The sequence below is a fragment of the Saccostrea cucullata genome, unplaced genomic scaffold (assembly GCF_032062105.1).
Source record: "Saccostrea cucullata isolate Sc308-1 unplaced genomic scaffold, CSIRO_AGI_Scuc_v1 ctg10392, whole genome shotgun sequence".
Taxonomy (NCBI): Eukaryota; Metazoa; Mollusca; class Bivalvia; order Ostreida; family Ostreidae; genus Saccostrea; species Saccostrea cuccullata.
Genome location: NW_026929409.1, coordinates 1 through 23103, shown reverse-complemented (window position 1 = coordinate 23103; position 23103 = coordinate 1). Strand labels below are relative to the sequence as shown.

At 31.8% G+C, this 23103-nt stretch overlaps 2 protein-coding genes across 2 annotated transcripts; one reads left to right on the top strand and one right to left on the bottom strand.

Moving 5' to 3' along the window:
* Positions 1-1159: 1159 nt before the first annotated feature.
* Positions 1160-16516, top strand: LOC134280779 (uncharacterized). Its single transcript, XM_062763235.1, is given in 22 exon segments — positions 1160-1238; positions 1896-1988; positions 4950-5042; positions 5677-5772; positions 5906-6001; positions 6974-7084; positions 7497-7790; positions 8543-8684; positions 8787-8985; positions 9118-9959; positions 11299-11416; positions 11601-11783; positions 11888-11924; positions 12497-12814; positions 12921-13132; positions 14108-14306; positions 14496-14615; positions 14700-14854; positions 14948-15082; positions 15668-15782; positions 15976-16069; positions 16216-16516. Coding segments are annotated over 22 exon segments (3867 nt in total). The 3' UTR covers positions 16352-16516.
* Positions 16517-19591: 3075 nt separating this feature from the next.
* LOC134280780 (solute carrier family 23 member 1-like) lies at positions 19592-22512 on the bottom strand. The gene is made up of 4 exons (XM_062763236.1): positions 22228-22512; positions 20670-20946; positions 20224-20319; positions 19592-19841 (listed from the first exon to the last, which is right to left on the bottom strand). Exons 1-4 carry the CDS (start codon positions 22477-22479, stop codon positions 19639-19641), a joined length of 828 nt encoding a protein of 275 aa, XP_062619220.1. The 5' UTR covers positions 22480-22512; the 3' UTR covers positions 19592-19638.
* Positions 22513-23103: the final 591 nt, after the last annotated feature.

Below are 23103 nucleotides of genomic sequence, written 5' to 3'. Positions count from 1 at the left end.
GTTACTGTATAAAAACGGCAATATTTTCTTCATTCCCAATGTTTCATCACCCGTAACATTCGTCTGCTTTATTATGACGTCACCTTATGCAACATGTACGTCATAATCTTTTTGTTTAATTTGAACGTTCCATGCTTTAGGTATAATCTACAGATAGTTTTAGAGTATATTATTTGAGTGAAGGAAGGGAGGTTGCAAGAAACTATTTTAGAAGAATTATTTTGTTTATTTTTAATTTTAATTATAAAATATTTGAAACTAAGTTTATATATATTATTTAAGGAATGAAGCTTATTTCAAGTTATGTTATCCGATATAACATAACTTGGGGCAGTTTACGCTTTATAAACCGCGAAGCGGTTCATAAAAAAGCGTAAACTGCCCCAAGTTTTGTTATATCGGATAACATAAGTTGAAATTAGCTTCATTCCTTATAATTCAATTCTAGTGTAGACAATGAGTCAATATTTCCTCCGGAAAAAGACTTCAAATGAGCATTATTTTAAAAGTAACTTCAAGCGGAGTTATACATTTTTGACGTTACTCATTGTGACGTAGGCAAGTTATGTTATCCAAAATATTATATGTTCCTCTGAATGATTCAGCCAATGAAATTGCTTGATACAAGTGAAATTAAATTATATAGAGACAAACTGACAGGAAGCATAATAATACACGATATGAATGTATCTTTATTTTACGCCGATAGCATCACGATGTGAGATGAATATCTTACCTTTTCTCAGAGCTTTATAACGTGGTGTGTAAAAGTGATTAACAAAATATGAACAGATCTTTATTTTATATCAACACTAAATTACAGTATGTCAATGCACCATTCCTTAATGTGGATATATAATTAGGTCATATCGAACTAGTGTTCATAAGATTTTTCGAATTTAAAGATTTTGTATGAGAAAAATCAATGTTAAGAAAGTAACTTTGCGTTTATCATTAAAATGAATTAATTATCCATTCATAATTTGTTAGAAATATACCTTATTATCCATATCCTTTTGGCTAAACTAAGCCGCAATCGATTTGAATTCAGCCCTAAAAGTTTCTTATTGTCGGGCAATAACTAACAAGGTGAGCATATTTCATCCGTGGAATTTTGCATTTTGTTTCCTTTCAGCTGTGTGCTCTTATGGTTGTCAACATGGATATTGCTCTAGACCCAATCAGTGCACTTGTTATGAAGGATATACTGGTCAAAGATGTAACATTCGTGAGTTTTTGTATGAAAAAAATAAAGAAAGAATTTATGAGTTTAAAAGATATTTCATAAATGAGCAAAAACTTTAATTTAAATATATCATTTCTCAATGATTTTATTATCCATTTCCTTGAACAACAAGCATTCTGAGGGTATCATATTAGTAATAATAAACCCCAACGAGCAAGTTTAATTTGATTTCCTTTAAAAGTTGTAACTGACTCATCAAGGCAAACTCAAATGCCAAAAATCAGCTAGTATTATATGCAAGTATTAAGAAAATACGGTGCAGGAAACCAAGAGGGACGACAAACGAAGAGAAAACTTTCACCCGCAGAGGAACAATAACAAATCATTGAAGTCTCACACGATGAAACATTAAGTTGAGTTTATTGAAATGTGAATGGAAGAGCTCTAGCTGTTACTATGCACTTGCAATAGATGCCTATCTATTACAAACTTTATATTCACACAGAATGCAAATTTCTTAACAAATATAGCAATAAAACATTATAATAACATTACGTTATTAAAAACTTATCTGAAGGGACAAGAATGGAGTACTAAAAATGGTATTCGATTAACTTTCCTCCATTTACTTTTGATCCATCTTAATGCAGAAGCAGAAAGATAATCATAGAACTCTTTAAGACTTCTTTTCCTTTTATTATTATTTCAGCTCTGTGCCCAGCTGGGTGTGGACATGGTTACTGCTCAAGTCCTAATCGCTGTACTTGTTATGGGGGATATACGGGTCAAAAATGCAACATTCGTAAGTTTTTCTTCTGAAGCGCATAAGTGCAGCATAATATTTTTTATATATACTTGATAACTTCTACTTTAAAATTGACATTTCCTACTTTAATCTTGGCTTTTATAACTTTACAGTTGGTAATCTCAAATTAAATCTTGAATTATTCAACTGTATAGTTTATATTAGGGATGTCAACGAATAGTCGACTATTCGACTGTCATTCGAATGGACCGCAGATCGAATAATGAAACAACATTCGACATTAAATAAATGCAAGAAGAGGGGGTGTTATTGAAATTTTCATTTCAAAATTGAAAAAGGGTCCTTCCTCAAACTATACAGCTGTATAGTGTACGTCCTCAGATGAATAAGAGCTCAAATACAGTCACAGTATATAAATAATTTTCATACAGTATTACATACCGCGATAATTATTTCTCAATCACTGACTTTTTGTTTTTATACGTAGTAAATTATGCAAGGCTATACTGTACTTTGGAAATTATTTAATTGACTTGTACCAGTTATATTTATAAACTCTAGGAATTTCAAATGCTTAGCCTTGAAGTTTTAAAGTTCGAAAATTATTATAACAATTATCTTACAAAAAAGACATTTGATATATAGCTTGGGCAATCATTAATTGAACAAACAGTATATAACATTGTCATCGGAGGTGTGGATAGTGTGTGTTTACAATTCCCCATTTCCAGTTTATTTTAATTTTCCAATGTATCTTAATTAATAATCTTTCAAAATTACTGTGCTGTAAAAAAAAAACCAATAAATGCTCCGAATAGTCGACTATCGTTCGAATGATGCAATCGAATGACCGACTAAGGAAAATTAATATTTTGATATCCCTATAGTTTATATATAATTTCAACTTAAAAATTTGTGATTCCAAATTCAATATTGGTAATTCAAACTTTAATCTTGGCTTTGCCCACTTTATTCTTGACCTTTTTTATCCTTTAACTTGGCTTTTTCAACTTTAAACTTGGCTTTCTAACTTAAATCTTGTTTTTTTCCAACTTAACTCTTGGCTTTTCTAACTATAATCTTGGTTCTTCTATCTTTAATCTTGGCTTTTCTAACTTTAAAGCTGGTTTTTCCTAACTGTAATCTTGGCTTTTCCAACTTAAAAGCTGGTTTTTCCTAACTGTAATCTTGGCTTTTCCTACATTAATTTGATCTTTTTAGCTCGCTCCCTTAGCTTTTCCCCTTATTTAGACTATAACAAACTTTATAAATGCAAACTAAATACAATGAAATAAATAAGGGAAAGTTAATCTGTGTCTAGTTATCATCAGTATGATCTTACATATAACTTCCAACTTTGAATAAAAACCTTTATCTTTTTTCATTTGATCTATCTTATATGATTACATAGAGAATACTTCAAACAACTTCGTACATGACAGAATTTCAACTAAACCTATTTGAGAAATCAGGAATAAAATATCATTTTGTTTTCTATGAAAGAATAAACTTTAAAAATAAGATAAATATTAGGTATTTGATATAAACGATTAAGATGCAATGATTAACTTTAAAGCTGGAATAATCAATTTTAAAGTTGGAAAAGTCATCTTTTATTTTGGAAAATCCAAGGTAAAAGTTGTAATTATCAACTTTAGAGATGGCATTATCGATTTTAAGTTTTAAAAAAGCTAAGAGTAAAGTTTTCAAGTTGGAAAAGTGAAGATTAATGTTGTGAAAGTGAAAATTAAAAGTTGAAATTACCAATTTTAAAGTTGTTAAAGCCAGGATCAAAGTTGTAATTACCAATTTAAAAAAAAAATTCCTGGCACTAATAAGTTCCGTATGAATTAAATAAAGACGAAATAATTATTATCTTATAATTTTTTATCTTTCTTTTTAAAGTATTTTTTGTAAAGCATGTCAAATCTAGACTCAGTAAATCCAAATTAAGTATTTTCTTATAAATGTTACAATTAGATAATCAATGAATAAAATTCAATCGATGAAATATGAAGAAAAGGAACAGTAATAATTCTCAAAACTGATTCTATTGACGCGGTACATACAAGGGCACTCTACTGTTAAGTAGAGCATATCCTCGCTAAAGAGCATTTCAATAAAGCAAAGCTGCTTTTCACATTGATGTTAATCACATCCGATACGCATTTGCACACAACGACAAACTCGCCCAAATGCACACACAGCCTAGAGCGTTACTTTACCCCTTTCTACTCCTCTTCGAATGGATAATCAGGAGCATAGGAAAAATGAGCCTCTACAAACATCAAAGGTTGGATGAGGTGCCATAGAGGAGTAAGCGTCTCCTCTAGAGAAGTCAAACCTCGAGCCCTTATTCACTTTACCTCGTTTAAGAAATTGTTCATACGTAGAGCATGCTCTTGCGTATCGAATCAACTGAGATATATATACACCGTATGCAGGTGATGAAGGTATATTGCTGCATAAGTAAGGGAAGTTGACGATAGAAAAGTTAAAGTCATTTATCATAGAGCTTGGTTGTTAGATTACCATTAGTGTCTCTTTCAAGTAAAATATCCAAGTATGAAGCAGAAGTGTCGGGCTCTGTGGTATCTTTTATCTCAAGCTCACCAGGATATATCGTGTCGACGTAGGAATGGAAATTATCATTATTAATTGACAATACGTCGTTAATAATAAGTGCTATTTGCCGACAATGACGTTGTATTTAACATACATTTTACAAAATCATTATTCAATAAAAATCGGTGATTGATAAATTGATTCGATTTGTACTGTAGAACTCGAAGTGTAAATACATCACAGATAGTGACACGCTTATTACTTATTTGAGTGTTTTACTATAGAAAGACATTGATAACAATCTAACATGTGAGAATCTTGATCATCAAATTTCTACAATATTTCATTAAAGTATTCCAAACAAGGTATATCAAACAAAGTATTTCACAAAAGTGTTTTAAACAACGTATTTCAAATTTAATCCCAATGTAGCTGTCTGTGAACCTCGCTGTCAGAATAATGGAAGATGTGTTGGTCCTAATTCATGTCAGTGTAACGGATACTCAGGAGTTAGATGCGATCAACGTATGTATACATACCAATTTAAGTACTAGTATTTCATGCAAAAAGTAGACTACTAGAGATAACATTGAAACTATTCATTCGATTTAACAAAAAACTATTTAATCTTAGATCTTTTATGCTTACGTTTGTCATGAAAAGTAAAACAAAATCATAATTTTATGTTAGAAAGTGTAAATTTGATTAAATAAAATCTGTCACACGCTCTTCTTTTATGTTATACAGTATTACGACATGCGCCATTTTAGTATATGTTCAACTTTTGTCTTTCTTATATACTGTTATTTACCGACTTAATCTTTTTATTCATCATTATTTTTTTAATGTTCTGCTTACCCCTTTATCCCGTGGATAGGACTCTTTGGATTTTTTGCTGAGTCCTTTATAAAAACAGTGAAAAATATTAATCATGATGTATTAAACATAGGAACAAAGGAATCAAAATGATTCGTAGTTGGCTATAATTTTTATCCAGCTCGTTGTGTGTTTTATCACTTAGCCAATGCTAAGGAATGAAGAACAGACAACTCATCCAACTAAAAATCATGGGAGATCCCAAATTTATTTTCCCCTTCTTCACCAGTTTCTGAGCATGTTGCAAATAAATAAATCTTTTTTTTCTTTCTTCACTGATTAGCTATATGTGATCCACCTTGTATGAACGGTGGAACGTGCACGAGGTCACGGTCATGTTCCTGCATCTCGTCCTACACAGGGTCTCACTGTTCAATCCGTAAGTGCCTTTTAATTTTGATGGTCGAGATGGTGATGGTGGGGTTATACTTTATATGTTAAATAAAATTATTTACTTCAGCTATACGATGTATTGTTTATACCATTTATTTTGTTTATTTTCTTAATTTTAGCCGTGTGTAATCCCAGTTGCAAAAATGGAGGCACGTGCGTTGCTCCCAACAAGTGTATGTGTACGGCAACTTACACAGGAGCTACATGTGAAATACGTATGTGCAAATACCTTGAACAATTAATGGCATCTTTTTTTAAATAAAAAGTAAATTCATTAGGTAAAGGAAAAAAAATTGAATTAAGATTTACATGTCTTTTTTATAAAGAAAAAAGGTTTTAAAATGCTATTTTCACAAGGGGATAATAACTCCTTTTGATTTTATTTTCTAATGAATCAAATAGACCTAAGGTAGAAAACATGCCAGGAAGAAAACTTCGCAAATTTCGAGAATAGGGAAATTGTAAAGTAATGAATTTTTCTCTTATTTATTGTATTAAAAAAATGGAATTTTCAAAGATTGAAGAAGACAATATTTCTAATTCTAATTGAATGGAAACATTCAGATTTAATTTGACCGTTTTATATTAGAGGCACGGTCAGGTCAGGTCAACAACCTTTCCCTGGACTTTAAGAATAAAAAAAAATACTTTTGCCAATAATTTGATGCCTGCTTCTATTTCAAAAGATTAAACGTTATTTTCGTTTGATTAAATGTTGAGCTAAACCTTTATGTAACGAAAGAGCTTCCGTACATTATCTTAGCGTAAAAGTAAACAAAACCGTGCAATGTAAAAGTCAGCGCTACTCACCAATCGCATCATCTCAGTTCTTTCCGTAAGAGGTCGGGAAAAGAATCTCGAATGTATTAACATCACCGGATGTTAAAATTTTTATATTTCCTGTTTATTCAACTATAGGATAGACGGAGTTAAAAGTCCCTTCTTTAGTATATTTTAGGTTATATCATTACATTGAATAAAGTTTAACTCCATATTTCACAGATAAAAGGTCTTCGTGCATTTATTTCAAAGATCTTGAAAAGGATTATCATGGCGTCTACCTAATACATTCGAGGTCTTTTTTTGCTAGTCGGAAAGGCCCAAGAAGTTGCGATTGCGCTACTCACAGATGTCCACTGGAAAATCCAAATTTTCTCTAGTATTGGTACATTGTTTCTATATTTTAGCCTTATGTTCATACCACTTGCCTTGTTTTCCTGGAACATGCACCGATTCTATCCACTGTCAGTGTAAAGAAGGTTTTAGTGGCAATTCTGGATTAGACTTATGTAGATCAAGTAAGACAAAATGGGTTTCTCTTTATTTTTCCTAATATCTTAAAGGTGCATAATTTAAAGTTAACATTTTCTTATAATGTAACGACATATATATTTTAATAGCATTTCATACAAAAATATACTAAAATTTTATTTCATCTTAAAGGTTTTGAAGCTTCAAATTTTTGGATGGATTCGATGTGTTAATCAAACCCGTCTAAAAATTTAATGTTTTAATAACCTTTAGATGAAATAAGATTTTAGTATATTTTTGTGTGAAATGCTATTAAAATATATAAGTCGTAATATTATACAGAAAATATTAACTTCAAGTCTGTGTCCATGCACCTTTAAAAACAGAATATCTAAAATTATTTTGTGGCAATTTCAAAAAATATTAGCATGAATCAATAATTTTCATTAACCTATTTAGTGACGTCATTGGCGAGTCCCACGATAAGTCAGTGCAGCTCTTTCCTTGCCAACATAGAGAGAACTGGACAAAAGAGAGAACTCTATAAGTTTATGGCTGATTCCTCTGGAACAAATTCCACCGGGATCAGCACGAGGTGGGTGAACCGTAAAGACTACAACTTCATCAACGTACAGTTCTCTGCAACATTTCAAAATCTACATGGAGTGAATTCTCCGGGGTATATCGACGATTTTAAGTTTGGGATTGTGTCGGGAATGATCTAGATGGATTTAAGCAAATCGGATAGGAATGGTAATTCTATATTTACGTTCTTGAGCTCAAAATGTATATTTTTGTCTAGCTTTTTAAAATTGAATCAGCCATTTAGAACTGTTCGAATTCCTGCTTTATTTTAATGTTTTTATATAATAAAACAGTCAAAAATGTTTATCTGGTCACAGTATGAACTGTTGCATTGCTGAATTGATCTATTGTGACGCTGTAGTTAAAATTTCCATACTTTACCGCCACTATTTTTAAGAATGCTGTAGAAAATGAAGCATATTTTGGCATAAATGACTGATATCAAGTACTCGTGGGAAGGTACTTGTGACTATAGATGGGATGTCAAATATGTTCTCTATGATGAACCATGATGAGAATTGTTCATCCTCTGCCATCTTCGCTAATTGGCGAGAGGCTTCTGTTGGATTGCACTTTTTAAGTGTCAATCATGACGATGTCATTGTAACTTAGGTCCAAGCATGGAATACACCTGTTTAGCAAACTGTTGTAACTGTATCGAAAATTCTTTCATAATTATACTTTAAGAAATTATATTATGGATTCGGTAATTAAACAATAATTTCATGAAAACTCGATTTTAGCCTCGGGCAACACTTATCCAGATCTTCCCTATTATTGAGAGACAACATTTTGATTGTTCCCCCTCCTAGTCATGAAATACTGTGTAATGTATATACAGGTATAACCTGCAATTCATAATGTAAAGAGAAAAAAACATTTATTTTGTCAATTATAAATTATCTTTCTTTGTAAATTAGATTCATCAAAGGCATTTATAAGCATAAACAGTACAATTCTTAAATGTCCAAATAATCCTGGTTCCATTTCACCAAATGAGGACGTATTTTGGTGCAACTTAACAAATGCAAATTTTGACCGACTTCTGGAACATGGGGACAAGTACGTAGTTCTTTTTCTGTCGGTACATTTTGGTTTTATTGATTAGCACTTTTACATGATTATCAATATGTATAATAAATATTGAAGTTGATTTTTTTACAGCTTGACTTTAACAGCCATTGCAACAAATGGAGGATATCGAAAGCTTAAAACACCAGATGGAGATCGTGTGAACACATTTATCGGACAAAATGCCAGCAAAAGCACACAATTTCTATTCGATTTAGTGAACCCCAATCACTGTTTGCTGCATGGAAAATGTCAAGCAATAGCCTTCAACGTCGAAGAAGATATAACCAAGGTTACTATTTTTTTTTATTTTCATAATGATGAAAAGTTAAATTATATTTTTTTTACTGATTTTAAATCAATGAAATGCATGTACGAAACAGATGAATTGCTTTAAAATCATTTTTTACTTATTTTTTTCAAGCATGCAATCCATTTTTCATGGAATGGTTGGGTTGACAATATGTCAGGAATAGAAAAGTACGTGATTCAGAAGTATCTACTAGAAGCTGACAATGAAGTTCCACCAAAACTTTGTGAAAAAGATCCTTGGAGGCCATTGGAGACCTTTGAATTAAATAGAACATCCTCATCATTCGTGCATTTACCCGAAAAACCTGGAATGTACTCCTTCCTGCTAAATGTCGTTGATGCCGCAAATAACACCGAATATGCTCGAACTTTGGTTTTATATGATCCAATCTCTAAAATAACCGTGCTGAACACAACATCAACAAGAATTAAAGTAACGAGTGCAAAAGAAGAAACAGGTTACATGTGGCAGGATAATTTAGATGGAATGATTGAAATTTCTTGGAAAAAACATTTTCAAAATAAATTTCATTTTGAGAACAAATTGCTTAATCCCGTGAAACCTTATAAGTACTTTGAATTCACAACAAATATTAAAAAATATGTAAATCCTAGAATGGAGGATTTAGATGGAAATAGAACACTAAAAGGAATTCAGAATATTTATGGCATAACCAAATTTGAATATGCATATAAACACGGGAATCTGGGAAACGCAACACCTGTTTTCTGGACCCAAGTGAATGATTCTCTTTCAGAAACTCAAACCTTTTTTGTTTCAAGACAAGACGGCGATATCATTAATATATGGATAAGAGCAACAGATGTTATGGGTAATACGAAAATAGGGGTGACGCCTTTGTACTTTGATTCCTCTCCACCAACGCAACTGACGCATAATGATGTTATATTTTCACCAAATTTAAACTTAACGACATATGCATTCTCAAGTCGGTAAGAAATTTCTTTTTATAAACTTTACAGAACAGTAGTTTATTTTCCTTCTAATTGCTAATGATCTTTTCAATATACCTATCGACGACTCAAAGAAGTTGTATCATTCTGAAATATTAAGAATATAGCTTGAATGAATACTTTCTCGCACAGTTACATGTATATATTCCCGCCGAGATGCATATTATACAGGATTCCATTATTATATAACATTGATGCAAAATGTAATGTGATATGTTTTGATGAAATAATATAATTTAATACCTGGTGTAACATGATGCACCATTAAATATATTCAGCTTTATGATAAACAGATGTGCTAATGATTATTCAAAAAATGGATTTGTCTTGATACATTAAATGCATTTTTTGTTTTTTCTTTCATTTTATTTTCAATTTTAGATTATTAAGCTATAACGCTTACACGTTTTTATGTAATCACTACCCCTTTTAGCCAACTACATACGGTGACTTAACTGAGCTTTTCTGACACATTCTGTCCGGTGTCCGTTCGCCTGTTTCTCTGTCCACTCAACTGTCTTTAAACTTTTTTGACTTTTCTCAAGAGCAACGGGGCGAGTTTCAAACTTGCATTTAAAGTTTTTTTGTTTAAATGAAATTTAAATTTGTTCAAATGAAGGCTAAGACCTTTTTCATTTTATTACAGCAAAGACCTGATTAGTCATATTATATAAAACATCCCCATGTTGTGAAGAATCAAGTTTGTTCAAAAAATGACACATTGGTTCGTTCGGTACGCGATGAGTAATCAAAGTTTTACATAAAATTCATCGGAATTTAAAAAAAAATCTTCTAAAGAACATTCGAGAATCGAATAGTCATATGAAAAAGATGTATAACCTGACAACAAAACTTTATGATAAACATGATGTCTTTAACTTTTCCATCGCCTTACTTACATAGAACTAGATCCCTAGATCCCTATCACCTGAATATGGGGTGTATGTCTCCATTTAATTTGTTATGCATAGGTCCTATAATGAGGTAAGCTTTAGACAAATAAGTTGCTGAAGCAGGGATACCAACAGTCCCGTTTGGCATTTCGCAAATTTTATGGTGGATATATTGAAAAAGTCAGCAATTACAACATTTTATTAAGTGAAATACTGGCTGACGTTTTTTATGTTAATTGTTAAGCTTTTTCACACTAGCTTTTTAAAACGATTTACCTGAACCACACTAACGTATATTAAAACTTTTTAATACTGAAATGATTTTGGCTTTCCTTTCAATAGTCCTGGTGTGCAATGTGGCCCTTAGGTTTCGTATTGTTCATCATTGCCTTTTTAACACTTCGGGTTTTTGGTTTCTTATTCAGTTTACAGATCGATGTGAGTGACGTAGAAAGTGGAATTGCTACAATTTATTGGAGATTGATTGCAAAAGACAGTGGAATTGTATTTAAATCTGGGAATATTACTGGAAACAAAACTCTGGTATATTCAATAACAATTTTGATTTGTGCATATTTTCGTTTTTTGAATGGCGTTGATATGTTTTTTATAAACCATTGGATTTTTTCGCGACCATGTCAATATACTAGTAGTAATTTCCCATTTAAGCAAACATGTGCATTTTGATATGAGATAAACGTTAGAAAATAACTTTGTTTTCCAACAGAACAATCCTGGACTTAGAAATGGATATCAAATTGCTACTGGAGAATACTTCTACATAAGTCATTTCCTAGATGTAAATAATTGTTGGATGGTTGTGTCAAAAGAAAACTTTCCCACAGAGTCTGTTTTGCTTGAATTAATTGTATCTAACATGGCAATGAAATCCATTAGTTTTAACACAACGGTAAGTTGCAAAAAGCATTAATGGCTTCAATATACAAAAAATCAAAATATAAGCAAATAAACAATTTTTCTACAAACTGAAGATAAAAAATTCACTTCTTTCAGATATCGGACCTGAAATCTCTTGATGGAATGGACGAATGTAAGTTTTAAAGAGAAATAATGATACAATGTTCTCTATTAAAAAATTTTAAAAATACATTTTTAATGTAATTTGAAAAAAGTACCGCTAAACAAAAAAAAAAAAAAAAAAAAAAAAAAAAAAAGAAAACCATATAATCTTACCTGCACAGTCGTACTGAAGTTTCATCTTAATAAATAAAAAAAATTAATTGATTGATTATTGTTTCACACCCCTTGCAAAATATCTTCACTTCTTGAATACGTCAACAAAAATCAATGCAATCCTTCAAATTTAGATCTATGAATAAGTAATGAACAAAATTGTATGCCTCTGGATTTGTTAGATCAGCTCTCTGCATTTCTGAGAGGGTGTTGACCCAGTTGACAACTCACACCTTTCTCATTCAGTTCATTAAAGCATGACTTTGTTGTGGATATTTTTTTTTTCATTTCCATTTTTCAAAAACTCCCATTTTACAATAATGAAATATGGAATACATCATGAAGAGAGAGGGAGAATTTGAATTAATTCTGTAACAAAAAAGCACTCATACCGGTTTTTTTTTTTAAACGATGTACTATTTTCACTAGATTCTGGTCCAATGCATCTACATATAGACAAAACATATGATAATGGTGTTCGGCTAAAATGGATCGTTGCGCCAAGTTGTTACAAACGCTCCAAAATCGTTGTTCAGTACAATTCATCAGATGGACGAAGTTTCTCAAGATTCATTGACAAGGATGCCGACTGGTTCGACCTAACCGGACTGGATTCCGAAACAAGTTATAATCTATCATTTATCACAGAATACGATGACCAACAAAGCGACCCTATATATTTATCATTCACCACACTCCAAGCACCGTCTGGATTGACAGGAGGAGCAATTGCAGGGATTTCTATTGGTAAATAAAAAAACTCACATATATGCATGTTACTAGTACTTCCCTCTCTTGCAATGCAACTTCTTACAGTGTTTATTGTACGAATACATCGATGTGTTCTTTTTAGTCATCATCCTTCTCCTGGGAGGTGTTATAACTATGATAGTGTTGTGGAGAATGGGTCGTCTATCTCTTGTTAGGGAAGGCATACAGAGGCGAGTTACAGTTGTTAGAAAAAGAATCATTAGAACAGAAGAAATTAGATCTTGAAAATATAAGAAAGGAAAAATTACAAGGACATATTATAAGATCAACAATCGTTTTTCCACGGCACACGAGGTAAGAATCTGCACTGCCTTATTTACAAATGTCACTATTTTTTAAATTTTTCAGTGATCTTAAAATCTACATTATGCGATTTGTAATTTCATGTATACAAAGGTGATTTTTTGAAAAATTTTGTACTTTATAAACTAATATCTTGTTACAGAATAAAATCTACTCTGGATCTCTTGATTTCCGACACACAAACTGGAAATATTCAATTTCATGGTCTTTTATTTATAAAGTATTGAAATATTTTGGTTTTGGTAATAATATAATTAGTTGGATAAAAATTCTTAACAAAAATTTTAAAGCATCAGTTTTGCAATGCGGATTTTTATCAGAACTATTTGATATCCAAAGGGGTTGTAGACAAGGAGATCCTGTTGCTCCGTACTTATTTCTTCTTTGTGCTGAAATTCAATAAAAAGGCATGAAAGAGAGGTTAGTGTAGCAATGTTAATTTTGAAATACTTGTCAAGATATGTGATTTTCAGGCAAAAAACAGTGAACATTTTATCTTAACTTTCTTTACTCGGCAAACTTTGATAAATGAAGTTGTAAAATTTGTTCTAAAAATGAATTTAGACCTATATTAAATATTCCTAGCATATCATAACGGAAAATATTCTCCGAGTCAAAGTATGTGAGGCTTAAGTCCCAAGATATTAAATTTAATGAATGTGCAGAATTGGAGAATTTTCTGCCAAACATCCTTCCACCACAAGAAATAGTCCCCCATAAATCTTGTTAATTTATGGATTTTTGAGCATTTTTTTTCATTGAAAGTTGAATTTACGTTGTTGAATTTAAGTATACTATATATAAAAAATTGAATTAGAACAAATAGTTTGGAAGTAAGAGATTCTGCGTGAACTTTTCTAAAAAGCTGACGAGTGACATACCTTAATGGATATTATCGCGCTTTTTTGTGTATTTTGTTTAGATCTTCCAAAAAATTAAAATTATCACTGTGATTAACAATTTCAGAACAGAGCATTTGACGACGATATCTATATTTATGGGCAAATGGAATTTAATGCAACGGACAGTTGGATTTTACCGTCGTCCACAATAGTACTAGAATCTCTTATAACAAGCGGAAGATTCGCAGATATATATAAAGCCATTTACAAATCCAAGAAAAATACCGACGAAAGAGGAGTTGTCGTGGCCAAGGTTTTAAAAAGTGATTATACTTAGACTTGATTAATTTGAAACAACATACATGTAATATGAAAAATATAAGTTAGCTATCTTTTAGTTTGTTTTTATTATCAATTTATGGAAATAAAGATATCATTCTATATTTTCTTCTTTGTTTGAACAGTTTTAATCTAAAATTTAAAAGAGATAAAACCAAAATTTATTTTTGCAGGTGGTTATACGGAAGAAAACGAGCTGATGATGAAAGCGAAAATCAATTTTTTAGGAAGACAAGTTGGAGAACATCAAAACATCCTACTGTTTATAGGTGCAGTTGTGGACAACAGTTCATGTAAGTTCTGTGCTCATCAGTTCGTTCATATTACTTTTTATCATCTTTTCTATTTACTGCACTTGCAATATATTTTTACGATAGTGGGGCCATATATGATATTGGAGTTGTGCGAGAAAGGCCAGCTAAGGGATTGGTTATTGCAGCAGAAGAACGCAACCACAGAAGATACCGTTGAACAACTTTGCCGTATCATTTACGGAATATCGAAAGGAATGTGTCATCTGGAAACAAAGCAGGTTCTCAAGAATAAAGTTCATTTATTTTTTTTTTTAATACAGTATACCACTTATATGTAGATAAATCATTTTTAAATTATATTTTGAATAAAGATTGTCCATAGAAAACTTGCGGCGAGAAATGTATTGTTAACAGAGGAATTGGAACCAAAGATCTGTGGATTTGGCCCCGAACCACCTCAAAAAGAGAATAATGATGAAGATGGGGATACAAAATCTGTTGACAAGGTATGGATATTTCATCCCTGTATCTTTCCTTTATTATTAGTTGTAAATTCCAAAGCATATTTTAAGAGTTCCTATAAGACCAACAAAATAAGAGACTGGAAAATAATATAACCTCATTTGATCAACACTAGAAAAGATTTTGCAAAAATTATGTTTCTATTCATACGTCAGTGAAAAAAAAATTACAAAATAGACAAAAAAGAGTTTGAAGAGAGTATTCATGATGTAAATAAGATGAAAGTTAAACCATATGATAGATTTAATGAATTTTAATTTGGATAACTGATGATGCCTTCTGAAAAAGTATCATCATACCTATTCAATCAGTCGGCGAAAATAAACATGTGCAGAGGGCAGTATTTAGCTTTAATATGATAAAAATAGGTGAATAATATTTGGATAAAGTTGTATTGAAAAGACATATTCATTGTAAGTGTGCCAACTTTTTGAAATGAATAATCATCATTAAAGATTTCAAGGAGTAGTGATATTACTTTTGGTCCATCTTTTGCACGGGGATTATTTTAGTGAATATAAGCAAACTCAACGAAAATCAATTCATTTATTTTTTTTTGTCTCTTGAAGGAACGAATTCCAATCAAATGGACAGCACCAGAGTGCTTGACTTCGATGAAGGCTTCAACAAATAAAAGTGATGTTTGGTCTTTTGGCATCGTTGTTTGGGAGATTTTCAGCTTAGGTATAGAATGATATAGTATTGAGAAATTTAATATACATGTATATGCTATAAACAGATCAATGTAATAGGAAAGGCTAGCTATAGTTTCATAGTTTTATGATCCCCATTTTCTTTCTTTTTTTCCAAAATATGGCTGAAATATTGCCGACTCGGCGTTAAACAGCAATCAATCAATCAATCCTTCTCTTTTTAGGTGACAGTCCTTATCCTGGGATGCGAAGCCGAGATATCAAAGAAGAATTACAAAACGGCCATAGAATGAAAAAACCAGAATTTGCAACAGATTTGTAATCATGATAACATCATTTATCAACAATTTAAACTTTTTCTTTAGTTTATAGTAATTTTAAAACATGCATAAATGTTAAAAGTATTAACAAAAATATTTAGAAAAAAACAACAAAACCCAACAATATTTATGTGTAATTTTTAGCTATTACAAGCTGATGATGCAATGCTGGCAAGCAAAACCAAAACAGAGACCAACATTTAAGGAGATCATGAAAGATATCGGAGATACCTTCAGCTCTGTACCAGCAGATGAGTGCTACTACTACTCCGAGAAATAGAGGCACAAAAAAAAGAAAAGAAATATGAGACAAATTGTAGTACGCATATATTCGGATTTTAGAAGCATAAATAGATTTTGAAAGAATGAAATGTATTTACAAAAAATTAAGAATCTTGTTTTATTCTGCAATAGTTTGCTTTCCCTATATGTTTTATTCCAACAAGTAGTTCATTATGCTTTTTATATGTATTTTTGTCTTCAGTTGGATATTAAGATATAAAACAATTGTTTTAATGCTTTAATTAGTTAACATAGTAAAAAATTAATAGTTATCATTTTTAGGGTTAGTTCACGTAATTATAAGATTTCAACGAACTTGTATATTTCCAAGAATTCAATATAAATTTCAAAGAACATCGAGAGACATGTTACCATAAAATGTAACAAAATATAATGAATAATTAACAAATTTTTTCTACATTATAGAATTTAACCAATAAAAGCAAACTTTGTGAATCCAGCTTGAACAGTTGAAGTAGTGAAAATTTTTGAAGAAGTGCATTTAAAATCACAATTTTAGATATAGAAGATGATTGCTTCAGGTAGGATTCTTCTCACATTTCTTGTATTTAAAAATTAATGAAATTTTCAAAGAATCAAGAAGACAATATCACTAAGTGATGGCATCACTAAGATTAAATTTGACCGTTTTATATTAGAAGCAAGGTCAGGTCAAGGTCATTACCTTTTCCCTGGACATTAAGAATTAAAAAATCTTTTACTTCATGTGACCCCTACTCGTATTTCAAAAGATTGAATGTTTTTTTTTTTTGGGGGGGGGGGGTTGCATAAAAAGATACTTCTATATAGGGCCTATAAAAGGATATAACCAAATCGACATAAAGATACATTGAAGATACATAAAGATACAATTAAGATACAGTGGTTATTTTTACAGGCTTTCTATTTTAATTTTTCTCATTTTCACATATTGTAAAGTTGTCACATAAAGATACAAAATGAATCAAAAACAAAAATTTTTGATCGTTTACTAAGAGAGAAATAACACTTTTTTACGGATTTTTCCTCTAATCTGTACTTAGATTTGAAGCATTTAAAAGCCAACATAGTTCTAGTTTGTTTGAAAAATCTTATTTTTATTTGATATAGTTTGAAATAGTCCCTTATTATTAATTTAACTTACATTTGAAAATTTCTTCAAGTCTTTGATTGGGTAAAAATAACTAATTCATTACCCTATAATAATTTTGAGAGGAAGAAAAGAAGATATTTTCTTACGCCACCATTCCACCAAAAATATAGTCCCTGCTTGTTTTCAAACGACGTTTACCATTTCTATTTAAAGTTGTAGAATTGTGATGAGGAAAGAAATATTTGGTCTTTTAAATCTCTTACACCTAAATATATAAGACATAGTAGCAAATAAACTTTGAATATTTCATCAAGTCAGAAACCAGAGAAGAATCCTACCTTAAATCTGTGATTATTTTGTCACAACTATTATGTATTAAAAATCAATTTGTGAAATATGATTTATTTTTAATAACACTGAACTTATATTCATACTGGGTTTTTTTTACTATTAATGACCGAGTTTTAATTTATAACATTAAATGAAAAAGTACAATTTCACAAGGAATACTGTTAAATCACATATTTTTGGGTTTGAGTAAAAACTCTCGGTTCGTGGATATTTGAATTCATGGATGAAGAATTGTTGAATAGTTATAAAAGTAATAATTTTACATTTCGTGGTGGACATAAATTCGTGGGTCTCTTCATACCTTGAAAATAGCGAAAATTAACACCCATGAAACTTTGTGATTTCACAGAACGTCTAAAACTAGAATCGATTTAGACGACCCGTATGTACTGGGTCCTGCCTACACTGTCTTTGTTTTTAGGGTTCATTATTTAAAAATGCATTTTAGAGGAACTGAGATTTAATTCTACAAGTGATAATTCAATTAATACCCTTGGCCCCTTTTTTACGGAGGAAATTCTTCAAAAGCATATATTTGTTTTAATTTTTTTTATATTCTCAACAACCAAAATGAATTTTAATTACTACTACATGTATATTGAATTCCGGAAGTTCATAACAATTCTTATAAACCGAGATACATAGAAGGCTTCATTGAATGCTCTACCAAGTATTTTCTGTACTCTTTAGACTATACACTTTGATCATTATCAAATTCTAAACACTGGTTTCACTAAAAAACACAAAACATTGGCAAAATGACCATTGAGAAAGAAGGGAGGGCCGTTGGAATGTAGATACATCTTGAATCATGTATCTTGATTATCCTTGCACCACGTATTACTCACTTTTATTTTAGTTTTTAATTGTCCTTGATCTTACATTTTAAAAATGAACAACCAGTATCAAAACCCATTTAAACACACATTTAATTATAGACTGTGCGTCATTTTCATCGCCAATTTATTACAATTTGAAAGCTTTGGAAAAAATTTAACCAAACCGAAAATGCCCTTGATCTTCGTCTGAGGCCAAGGTTTCGCGTCACACCAGATTAAAAGAGTGTTAAATTGTCCCTAAACAATCTTAGAAACATGAAAACAAACAATTTCATTCGTATGAAAATGATAAGAAATCGGTGCTGTGCTCTTGGCAGTCTAATATCGTCTGAAGCAGTCTGAATCATCCTTTAAGCGGTGCAATTACGTACTAAACGTCAAAGGATATTGACCAAAAGGCTTCTGTGTGATGATGCACTGTCAAATCCCCAGATATAGATCCCATTGAACACATTTGGGAGTTTTATAAGGAATGTCAAAGCCACCCCGCTCCACACAATTTCAACAGTTTGGAAAGATCTATGCAGTAGATGTGTCAATCTCCTATTCAAGGGTACATGTACATGGTATCCAACAGTAAAAGGATGTCTTGCAGTAATTAAAGCGAGTGGTGGTCTTACTCCATAGAAATTTTTTTGTGTGAGTTTTTATTTTGAGGGTACATCATTTTCTTGACACTTTGCTTAAAATTCTGACGAAAAACTTGAATGAAACTTACGCAACATGGAACTGAAATATCCATCGTTTACCATGAATTAAAGAAATTATTCATTGTATACATTTGCTCTTTAAAACTAAAAAAAATTTAGGTGAACACTTAGAAATTTAGTTCAGTGTATTTTTATTTAAAACGTAGATTTTATCTGGAACAAACTCTACACCCTTTTGAAAGAGTAGGTAGCATGTAGAGTAAATTGTATAAGTATCTTCCATCAAAATGAAGAAAAATACGCAATCAGATTACAATTTTTTAATTCAGTTTCAGGTTAAGAAAACACTGCATCAGTTTGACTTTTTAGAAGTTTTTGGACAGTATGTCGGTAAAAATGGAATGTACGCTGAAATCCGATACTTTCTCAAGTATTTTGTTAGAGCTGGTATATCATACACCTCTCGCCCCTCTTCTAGATTTTTCTCTTGATCCACGCCTTCGTCTTCCTGGCCACCTGCTTGCCACACGGCCATTCCTCGTTCTTTAAATGTTCCTTTTATCCATTAGAGAACACATGATTAAAATATGTAACAATCTATTATACGTGAATAAAGATTCCAGTCTAGAAAATACAAGTAATTTTAAAGATGTTTTCAAAGACTTCAGTTGAAATGGAATTACATTTTTATAGATGTAGCAATATTGATATACTCTAAGTAGAAAATATAAAGAGTATGACTGATAATGTAAATTCAATTTTTGGTAACGAATAATTTAATCAAATCGCAAGACTTTGCTTTATTTTTAGTTCGTTCTATCATAAACTGTAATGATATCAATTTATATAATTAATTAAAACTGTATATTCAAAAAAAAATCTGCTATATATCGCGTAATTGGTAACAAGGAAACTAAGTACATTACATTATACTCACCTGGTACTGTATTATCCAGAATGAGTGCGATAAGAAATCCGGCAAAATTAGGGTTCCTTGTAAGCATCTTCAGTAAATTGTCAGCATCTACACTACCTTAAGTCAGATACAAATTCAATATTCACTTTCCTAAGTTCATGATCGAGTATGTAGTTGATCTAGATAAGTTCATTTTAAAATGCCACTATTTGTTATGAAATTATTTTTAAAATGCATCAACACACGGTGCAATTTTTTTGTCATGAAAGAGCCATGCAGTTTATGTCGATTTTTTTTATTATTGCATGCTATGATTAGAGCGATTGAAAAATATTTTCTAAAACTTACTAGATATCATTTGGTGAACAAAATATTTTTAAGTCAGTTAACAAAATTATCCCTCCAAAACACTTTTTTTTTCTCATTCTCACACAGGTATTATATTTAGCATAGTTATATATGACTACCTGTATTGATGACCTCATCGCCTTTTATTTTTGACCAGTATGGTATGACAAGGCCCCACAGCATAGAAAGTCCAATAATTGCCAGATTTCTTGTAGAATTCATGTCGATGTATTGAAGATTTCCGAAAACAAGACCAATAAAAAATCCTATCCCCACCACCTGTAATCCGCCCACTACGGGGTATGGAATAGTAACGAAGACGCTGGTGACTTTACCAAGTACACCAAGAACCATCAACAGGAGACCTAAAAGTTGAAAAACGTTTCTGCTTGCAACCTGAAAATGAAATACATGTAAACAGATAACATTGTAAAATTGAGTGACAAGAGCTTTAAGCTTCTCTCGCTACACATTTTCTCTGAGATTGATTGATTGTTTGTTGTTTAATAGCCCCTTCAAGAATTTTTCATTGATAAGAGACGTCACCAATACCGGTGAAGGGCTTCAAACTTAGACCTTTACACGGCACTCAGGATCAATGAAACAGTTATACTAAGGGGTTATTTTTTTTTGGTTAAATGCAGCGCAGGGTACGAGAATCGAACCCCGACTTCCGATCACGAAGCAAGGATCCCACCACTAGATTACCTATATTCCCACAAGTGACAAAGCGTGAGTTTGACGTGTCTATGCGCCTTCTATGACGCGGAGCCAAGTTAACAGTATCTCGCCGTGAACCTCTAGCATACTGTAGTACTGAAAGTGTCAATGGTTTTACTTTTAAATCCCCAAGAGTAATACTTGTTAATAAGGAATTGTAGCTTAACGTAATGCTGAGCTGTCTGGGCTTGTAGATCATCCAATCAGTTTTTCTTTAATATAGACAAGTAGTGAATATGTTATTTACTTCACGGGCAAAGTAATTTGCCATATGCAACAAAATAAATTCATTCCCTTAGTTTTATACTATTCGACATAGTAATTATACTGATGCTTTTGATTTCCTGGTTTATAACATGCACTGATACTCAACTGGTTAAATTACCTTTCAAAATTTAGATAACGGTACATGTATATCGATGACGATTAGTCAACAGCATAATCAATACTGGTAATCAGTTTTTATTCCTACGTTTATTCGATGTATTATACTGATCTTGAAATGAAAGACACCACAAAAGTTGAGATAAGATGATTTTCTTGAGAAAGACATTTAATTGAGACACTGCCAAATGCATTTGGAGAGCTGTAAATTTAGACCCGACACTTTTGGTCTTTAAGCAGTAAAGGGTCGTTTCATTTTTTTGTGCCAGGAGCTACAATGAAGGAGACCTAAGGTTATACGGTCTCAAAAGCAGGACGGATCTTCACTTCCCGCATTTCGGATTTGATCCTGCGATGTTAGGATCAATTTATTAATTGAAAAACGCTCTAACCACTGTGCCACGCAAACTGAGCGGTAAACCTTCATGGCCGTAGGAACCGGGGAGGGGGGGTTTCTCGGTTGTACCCCAACTAAATTTGCTCCTTACGGGCCTGGCTTTAAGATACGTTGTGACAAGTAAACGTCATAAGGTAGTTGAAAGTCTTTACATGTACGTAAAAAATGCTAATAACCTTTGTAAGAGCGATGAACCCTATGGTGCTACCGTACGTTGTTGTTGCGTGCGAAGCTCCCCAGACGCCTGCCATCATACTCATGAAACCCTCTGTCAAAATACCCCTGTTTATAGCATGGACAGGCGGTGAAGGGACGCGTACAACTCGTGCAGCTGCATAATAATCGGCGATAGAATCGATTATCGATGTGATTGTTGCTATGAAGAAAGCTGCAAACACACCCACATCGAACCCTGGTGTACCATACATCCCTTCAATATAAAAATATTGTTTAACGTTTTCAATATGCCTTTGTCAGTCAAAACTTGTAAGAATATATGCATTGCGTGCTTGTTGTATTTTTAGATGACATGTTTCATTACTTATTGAACGACACTTGCATTCACTTCTACATTAAAAAAAAAGTCTCCTATTGGCCCCCAATTCGAAATTAGATATATCGACGACGTCTTATCAATTAACGATGATAAGTTTCATTTTTAATTTGATTTGATATATCCCATCCTGGAAACAGAGTCTGACACATCTATTTCATATTTGGATGTTTTAATATAGAGCAAAAGCATATGTGATCACTTTTCCATTAACCTCCCTGAGTTATGAAGCAATATAGCAATAGCACCCGCATATTGAATTTATGTCTTCCAGTTGCATGAACAAGAGAATGTTTACCTAAAAGGCGTAAAAATTGGTATGAAAAAAGTCAGGTTAAATACGACCCAATAGTAGTTTAGATTTGCCAACAAGGTCGTTAAAACGACCAAAGAATCTACAAAATATCGCCTACAGCGACATTCCCTCTCGGCTCGGCTCAGAATCTGTATTGTGTCATTGGACATTTGATAATGATCACTACCGTGGAATCATTTTAAT